The 7,912-nt window shown below is 35.7% G+C and overlaps 2 protein-coding genes across 5 annotated transcripts in view; one reads left to right on the forward strand and one right to left on the reverse strand.

Annotated features, from left to right (window-relative positions):
- LOC105110884 (transmembrane protein 120 homolog) overlaps positions 1–7,649 on the forward strand; it is an 8,018-nt gene extending 369 nt beyond the window's left edge. For 2 of the 4 annotated variants that reach the window (XM_011006081.1, XM_011006084.1), the window contains exons 2-11: positions 34–242; positions 351–429; positions 589–683; positions 795–899; positions 1,000–1,079; positions 5,112–5,202; positions 5,285–5,392; positions 5,606–5,692; positions 6,981–7,049; positions 7,171–7,649. In XM_011006081.1, coding sequence (XP_011004383.1) covers positions 34–242; positions 351–429; positions 589–683; positions 795–899; positions 1,000–1,079; positions 5,112–5,202; positions 5,285–5,392; positions 5,606–5,692; positions 6,981–7,049; positions 7,171–7,299 — 1,052 coding nt within the window. In that variant the 3' untranslated portion in view covers positions 7,300–7,649. The remainder of the gene's footprint in view (positions 1–33; positions 243–350; positions 430–588; positions 684–794; positions 900–999; positions 1,080–5,111; positions 5,203–5,284; positions 5,393–5,605; positions 5,693–6,980; positions 7,050–7,170) is intronic. The other 2 variants (XM_011006083.1, XM_011006082.1) reach the window with 2 other exon arrangements.
- The window catches only part of LOC105110883 (trihelix transcription factor GTL1-like), a 15,698-nt gene continuing 8,871 nt past the window's right edge, over positions 1,086–7,912 (reverse strand). Inside the window, exon 3 of the mRNA XM_011006080.1 lies at positions 1,086–2,411. Coding sequence (XP_011004382.1) covers positions 2,305–2,411 — 107 coding nt within the window. The 3' untranslated portion in view covers positions 1,086–2,304. The remainder of the gene's footprint in view (positions 2,412–7,912) is intronic.

Genomic DNA, 7,912 nt, shown 5'->3' on the forward strand with positions numbered 1-7,912 from the left:
CGACGAATTATAACAACAATAATAATAGTCCGGCGGCGGCGGAGGATACTGTGGAGGAAGAGGTAGCTCGAGTGGTGGAACAAGCGAAGGAGTTGCAAGAAACCGCAGCTTCTTTAATTGCCAAATCTTCACATGATGAACAATCTCTTCGACAGAAAGCTCTCTCTCTCGAATCCTCTGTTCGCCGTTGCCGTTCTCTCCTTAACCGCAACAATCGCCTCGCTCCTAAATTAGTTACCAAGGCAATTAATTAGATTGAATATTTGCTCTGCTTTCGAGTGTAAATTGGATCTCTCTTGCTTTCCTGGTTGATTGATTGATTGATTGGTTTTATGTTGTTTTCTTTTTAGCTTGAAGAAGATTTACAGAAAGCAAGATGTATTATGACTGATGGAGATGCTTCCGCTTTTCTTCCTTCAAAGCCTCAAGGTCTCTTCTTATTTTGATTTCATTTTTATGGATTTAAAATTTGATTAATGGTTAATGAATAAATAATGCACTAGATCGTATCAGAACTCTGCTCAGGCGAGCGTAATCCATGGAAATGTTAATGAGATATGTTTTTGATGCATGCATGCATGCATGCAGGGCGTTTTCTAAAAATGTTTTTGGGACCGATTAATGTGCGGGCCTCTCGCAAAGATGTGCGGTTGAAGGTTAAAGAGGAGTATAACAGCTACAGGGTACGCTTTATTTTTTCTTAAATTTCCGTTATTTTTTTCTGGAAAGGTTGATATTGAAAGTGATTGTGAAAGCTATGTATAATTTACAGTGCTGTTTTTCTTTGGGAGCAGGATAGGACTGCGCTTTTGTTTCTTCTTTTCCCATCGGTTTTACTGTGTTTAAGATCTTGGGTTTGGAATGGGTGCTTGCCCACATTTCCGGTTCAATTGTATCAGGTAATTGCTGGTTATTTCAGGAATCGAGGGATTTTGATGTTTTTGGCTCATTTCTTCGTTCAAGATCAAGTTTTTACATTTTTGGGCTGTGCTTTGGTAGGCCTGGCTGTTGTTTCTCTACACTGGATTGGCTTTGAGAGAAAACATATTGAGAGCCAATGGAAGTGATATTCGTCCATGGTATTTGCAATCCTGGCTTTTCTGGTTTTTAACATGTTGCCTGAGCTCTGGCCTTTATAGCGTTTTGGATGCAAAACGATAATGATTTGGAATAAATTTGGATGAGATGCATTGAAATCAAGAGATTATTCAGATAATTAGCGCCATGACTATGTTAACTGAACTCATTTCTTTTGATTTGAGACATAAATAAAGGGGTGTGAAATTTTCAAAGATGTCCGTGGCTGTAATTTATCTTGGGTAGGTTTGGATATCCAGTATGATGGGGAATCATGAAATTGCTGTCTGAAGTGATTAGAATTTAGTGGAAGAATTTTTTTTTGAGCATTCTGGCTTGGTTCAAAATATTGTAGCTGCAGGTTCATTGCATTGTGCCTTGTGAAGGAGTTGTTTCCTTAAAATTGTAGTTGGACCGATTAGGAGGATTTCCAAGTTTACTGCGCTGGAGTCAATAAAGGAAATAACAAAGAAATTAACTTCCTTTCTTTGACTTGAAGACATACAAATTGATCAAACATGTGGACTTTTTGTTTGCAACCAGGAAGCCCGCTGATGAATTTACCTTGACCTGGCTAATGAAGAGTATTTATTTTCATTATCTTCCTGCTTTTTTATTTATGGTCCTGTGGTGTCATTAAATCTGCAATCTTAACTTCTGATAATTGTTTGGCTCGCCATTGGTCATTATCAATCATCTGATCATGCTTTCCACATTTTTGAGTTACACAAATGCCATGATTTTAAAAGAATCTGCTATTCTCATTTGATGCAGCTAATAAGTCTACCTATTTTCTTGCAACTTCAATCCTAAGCAAGCTTTTTTGTCAATGTACCACATTCTTCCAGCCATGGAATTATCATACCTTTTTCTTCCTGGATCACAGCAATAATTCAGTGGATAGAATCATTTGGTGCACTCAGCACTATTACGGTGGAAATGATGTTTTAGCTATAAACTATACTGATTTTTGCTTGGGGATTTGAGTACCAAAGCATAATGGTTGATGGCACGTAGTGCTTGATCCTGGTTGCTGGGCACTCTGCATACAGATGATAGTTTTAGATGTCTGTAGCAGTCCCAGGAACTAATATTTTCTGTTGTTTTTGAAACAACTTGCCACACTTCTGTCATTTTGTGAAGTAGCTTTTGAGCATTAGAAACAAAAAATCTGAAACATAAAGCTCGTGAAGAAGGCGTTTCATGGTGGCTCCATGTCTTCGAATGTTAGATTGGTAGTGTATGATGACCGATGCATAAAATAACCACTCTTCCTAGTAGAAAGACTATTGACATATGAGGCTGTTCCTCTGGGCCGATTGTTGGCCTATAAACTAGCTTTTATCTAGTTTCATGTCGTCTGGAAGAAGCATAATCTTTGGGTATTTACCTAATTTTTCTAGTTTCCACTGCATGTTTTGAGGTCATGAAATTTAAGTTGCTGACATTTTCAAACAATGGATCAAGAGAAGAAACCTAAAAAGGGTTGAAAGGGCCTTTCACCTCAAGAAATAGGTGAAATCTTAAATTTGCATTCATCTGCTAAAAACTGAATATAATATTTTAGGAGCAGTAGCTCAGTTGTGTTCGGTTATAGAAACTAATCATTTACAGACTTTCTGTCCTGTTAATGCAAAACCTGTTTCTTCTTTTGACACCATCTCTCTTATATGTGGTTGAAAAACTTGATTTTGAGTTTCCATGTCTCCTTTCATCACTGACTAATATATAATGAGGAAATGAATGTTGGAAACCTTATAATATTCTAGTTCATTGGGTTTCTAAACCATATAATAGTAGGCAAGAGAATCTCAAGTGGGTTACAACTTAAAGAGTTATAAGCTCTTCATATTTTCAGCTTTGTGATCTATATAGCTTCAGTTTTCCATTCCTTTGAGCTATTTCTACTTAATTGTTTTGCTCTCACATTAGGTGATGCATTGTATAGCATGAATAAAAGCTAGTGTTCTCAAGCCCTAAGGTTATATACCTAAACTGTATCTCTAGAATTTTATTAAAAGTTTGAATAGTTTGAGTCTTTCTGAAAATAAACTATGTATCTCTATTTATACTAGTCCTAGACCTAGAATTCTTTATAGGAAAGGATTCCTAATTAAAACTTACCTAACTAATATAATCTATCTAACATTAGGATTATTAAATTGAAAATCTTAATCTAAATGGGAAAAAGAATCCAAATACAACAAGGTAAATAAAAACAATCTTACACATGAAATTTTAATAAATAGGAAATAGGACCTTCAAAATCTTCTGTTAAAATTTTAGCATGATCCAATAGTTGGATTAAAAATTATATGTTTTTTTTATCAATTGCATCCTAAACTCTTCTTAAACTCCTTGAAACACAAAAACTTAACCATCAATGAAATAATGTGATAAACATTGTTATGCCAAGAATATTGAAGAAATTTCCTCTACGTCAGTCCTCTCTACTTCTGAAAAACTCATCCTCGAGTTATCTGTCAAGAATTGAACTCTTCCACTCCAAGGGAGCAAATACTTTGAATATAACATTGTAGTCAACATTTTCATGAAATAACATGTCTTTGATCTATGAACTTCAAATTTTAATTTATGATGTGCATGCCAAAGAAAAATCCATATTTAATGTTTATACTTTTCATTCCTATGAAGTCCACTTGTAGTTTCTTGTCACATTCTTTTACTTTAAAATTAACCTCCTCATCATCATCAATGACTTCCAATACTTCAACCTTAGCATATAAAGAAACTTCAATATAACCTTTCATGATATCTTTAGAAGAATTTTCAGAAATTACCATGCACACCATGTCCTTGTTTGCAAGATTTTTAGAATCACTATAAGATACTAATTTAAGAGCTTTCTTGTTTTCTTTCTCACCATTAGTAGATGAAACATCTATAAGTAGAGTAGTATTTGCAGCGGTGGTGTTATTACTGTTGTAATGTTGAAATTGTCTACTTTGAAGAGATGACACCTCCTCTGCAATTTTCTTGCTTGCTATTTTAGAAGGTTGAACAAAAGGCATCACAGAAAGGAATCCCATCAAATTCATGAATAGGTATGGGATTTGGCCTACCTTGAAGTAAGTCTCTAGGCAAATTCCTGTCGTCAAGAGCCCTGTTTGTGTCTCCCATTAGCCAAACTAAATTTGCTGTGGTTTGCTCTAAATGATGAAACCTTCGTCCCTAACATTCTAGTTTATGTTCCTGAGCCTGTATCAAGTCCTGGAGGGCCACCACCCCTGCATCGCGGGGTGGGTTGCTACTGTCTCTATCTATTGGCCGAGCGTATAACATAGATATTATTTAGGGTTCTCAAGTCCTAAGGTTACATACCTAAGCTATACAGAAATTTAGAGAAAACTCTAGTATTAGAAGTCTGTAAGTCTGAATCCTCTTTAAAAATAAACTAGACACCCCTAGTTATACTAATCTTAGACCTAAAATCCTTTATAGTTAAGGTTTTCTAATTAAAACTCGACCTAACTAGCAGAATCCATCTAGCTTTATGATTTCTAAATAGTAAAATACTGATTAAATTGAAAGTCTTAATCTAATTAAGGAAAAAGAATCCAAATACAACAAGGTAAATAAAAACAATTTTGCATAGTAACTTCTGAGCCTTGTCATCCCAATCTTCGATCATCATGAAATTTTAACCTAATGGAAAACATAACCTTCAAAATTTTTTGCCTCAAAATCCCATGTCAAATTTTAGCTTGATCCAGCAGTTAGATTAAAATTCATGCTTGTTTTACAAAACTGCATTTTGGACTCATTTAAACTCCTTAAAACATCAAAAATCTTAATCATTAATGAAACAATTCAATAAACATTATTATGCCAAGAGTATCGAGTCAAGAATTTTGAAGAAGTTTCCCCACGTCATTAGGCTTGTTCTTCTCTTATAGCATTCACATAAATATGATGTTCATCAATATGCATGGAAATGCCAGTTTCATTAGATAGTATTGTCCCCTGAACTGGCTCAAGAATATCTCAATGAAGTAGATAATATGCCTTTGTAGGTGGATATACCATCACTATTGTGCGATGATTATGGCCCTTGTTAGTCTCACTTGGGATATCAAAGGACAACCAAATTGTGCTCAGAAGCAGGTTGCTTTTTTTTTCTTTTCCCAATAGATTCTAAATGCATTTTCTATTTTTATTTGTTAACCATTCCTTAAATCCTGTGCAGAGAGGGGTTCAACTGTTCTTGCAATGGGCTATGATGCAAGGAGTAGCAATGCTTTTGCAAAATAGATATCAACGCCAGAGACTTTATACTCGTATTGCATTGGGAAAGGTATCCTTCTAAAATCACTTTTATGCCCTGCAAAGAATCGCTGGGTGCTTTACTTTTGGCGCAGTCTGTTTTTGTCTTTATTCTTGTGAATTGTGTGGTATAGTGAATCTTGTTTATTACAGGTCTAATGCACAGGATAGGAATTGTCTCTACTTCAGATGCATTTTAATTAGTGCATTATAGTTCCAATCGTTTTGTTAATTTTTATTTTAGGCTAAGCGAATGGATGTTGTCTGGGGAGAAACAGCTGGGGTGGATGGGCAATTGTGGCTGTTGTATCCTATTCTCTTCATTCTGCAGGTATTTGTGCGACTTCTCACCTGTTTTTCTAGTATACAGATGGGGCCTGCTCTTTGCATCTATCCACTAATCATAAGCGTTACTCATCAAGAATTTTTTGCCTCAACTAATTTTGCATACACTTTGTATAGTAAATGAAGCAATGTATTAATCTGATAGCAATTTTATATCATATCACTAGCCATGAATGTGTTCAGCAGTCTGGTTGACCAAGGCCATTGTTTTCACTAAATTACGTTGGTGGGTTAATAAACTCTTGTTCTTTTGTTGTGAAACTAAATTTGATGTGAAGACATGCTACTCCAATGAAGTAGGCTAAGGAATATAATGAACAGCTTGTTTGGAACCAATACTAGACTAGAATTGATTTTAATGCTTGAAGTAGATTGAATTGAATTGATTCTCTAGTTGAATTTTTAGTTTGGAATATGTTTCAAAATCTGGTATTCATTTGAATTGAGTTACTCCAACTACATCATTCACCCAACTCTCCCTCTTCCTCAAACATCTTCTTCCGACTTAACTGATCCCTTTTATTTATTGATGTGAGTAAAGAGAGTGAAAGAGATCAAAAACAACCAAGGCTATGGCTGGTCCTATGTGGTATATGGCCAGGAAAAAGAAAGAACTCTTTCTTATACAGTCTCAATAATGACTAATAATAATTCCTTACATCATAGCATCCCTTAAATGGTTAAGCAAACCCTTGTAACAAAAAAATCCTAGCCTTCATGAACCTTCCAAAAATATCAAGAGGAAATAATGCATAACTGCCCTAAAAAAAGGGTGTTTTGGGGATAAAATTCTAAACGGTCAACTCTGAAGCAAATTGCACCCCATTGGATATGCAAAAGGGTGCGATTGTTTGCAATTGTACAGAAATTACTGGTTTTAACAAATAGAATTCATTTCAGTTGTTTAGGGCTTTCTGAACGCTATAATTGGGTAAATGGTGTTGAGTTGATTTCATTTATTTCAAATTCTGAGGATTCAAAACAGGCTGGAAATTCTAGTTTAGTCATGGGTGGCTCATTTGGGTTGGCAGGATTTGTGCCCGTTTAACAAAGCATCAACAGGCATCCTCTCCTGTTTCATGTGTTTGAAAGAAATTGACGAAGCATTAGGTTTCATCAAATGATTGTGCAATTAGTGTGTTCTACTACAAGTAATTTTCACATTTGAATTGTTGAAATAAGCATGATGTCCGGAGTTCAACGATTATATTGTATGTGCATCTGGAATTGAGATTTGACCTGATTAGCCGTGTGTGCTTCTGGACTTGTTTCAGGGTTTTGAGGCATATGTTGGACTACAGCTGCTGAGGACTGCATTCAAAGGGGTCGCCTCTGAATGGCAGGTAAGCTTTCATAACTTTCTTTGCCCCATTTTAAGATAGACTTTTGCTATCTATCAATTTGCAACTGTACCCGGTACAAATTTGCAGAATGCAATCTAGTGACATAATATTGTTCTGGCAGGTTATTTTCTGTGGTATCCTTCTGGTCTTCATGGCGGTTGGGAACTTCTTAAACACAGTACAGACACTAATGGCAAAGTCAAGGTTTAAGGCTAAAATGAAAAGTAAGAGCAAGCAGGAATTGGATTGAGGCACTTGTAACTGTTAGGATCGCTCCTTCCATTCTCTACAGAATCTCAATTTTGGAACGTTCTTTCATTGGTGTTGAAGCTGAGGCAATGGAAATTTATTCTTAAGGTTTTCATTTCATTATTACCCTTTGCCATTTATGTGTTCATAGCTCTCATCCTAACCATGTAGCCTGGTTATAGCCTGACTATGAAATGAACTTGATGACTCATAAAGATGGATGTAAATGGTCAGCAATCGAGTTATTTGTCCCATGTATCCTGTATTCTTTTATTTGGCTTTAATTTTGAGGTGGAGATCCGAGTTTCAGTCACCCATTATGAAAGTGCAAGTGTGGCCCTTTATCAGTTAGTTTTGCTGACGAAGTCAATCATAGAAAATCCTCTTTGCTTGGAAAACAAGGTGAGATATTTATTTATTTTTGCATTTTTTCCTCAAGTTCTGCGTACTGGGTACTGATGTGTCAGTGTGGCAGATGGTAAAATGCGTTGGTAAGAATCATTAAATGATTCGTCTGACATTGATAAAAGTAGATCCCATACGAGAGGTACAAAATGTTATTTCTTTGCACGTGCAGCTCTACTCATAACCACCGTCATTGAGATATGATTGAT

The sequence above is a fragment of the Populus euphratica genome, unplaced genomic scaffold (genome assembly GCF_000495115.2).
Source record: "Populus euphratica unplaced genomic scaffold, PopEup_1.0 scaffold266.1, whole genome shotgun sequence".
NCBI lineage: Eukaryota > Viridiplantae > Streptophyta > Magnoliopsida > Malpighiales > Salicaceae > Populus > Populus euphratica.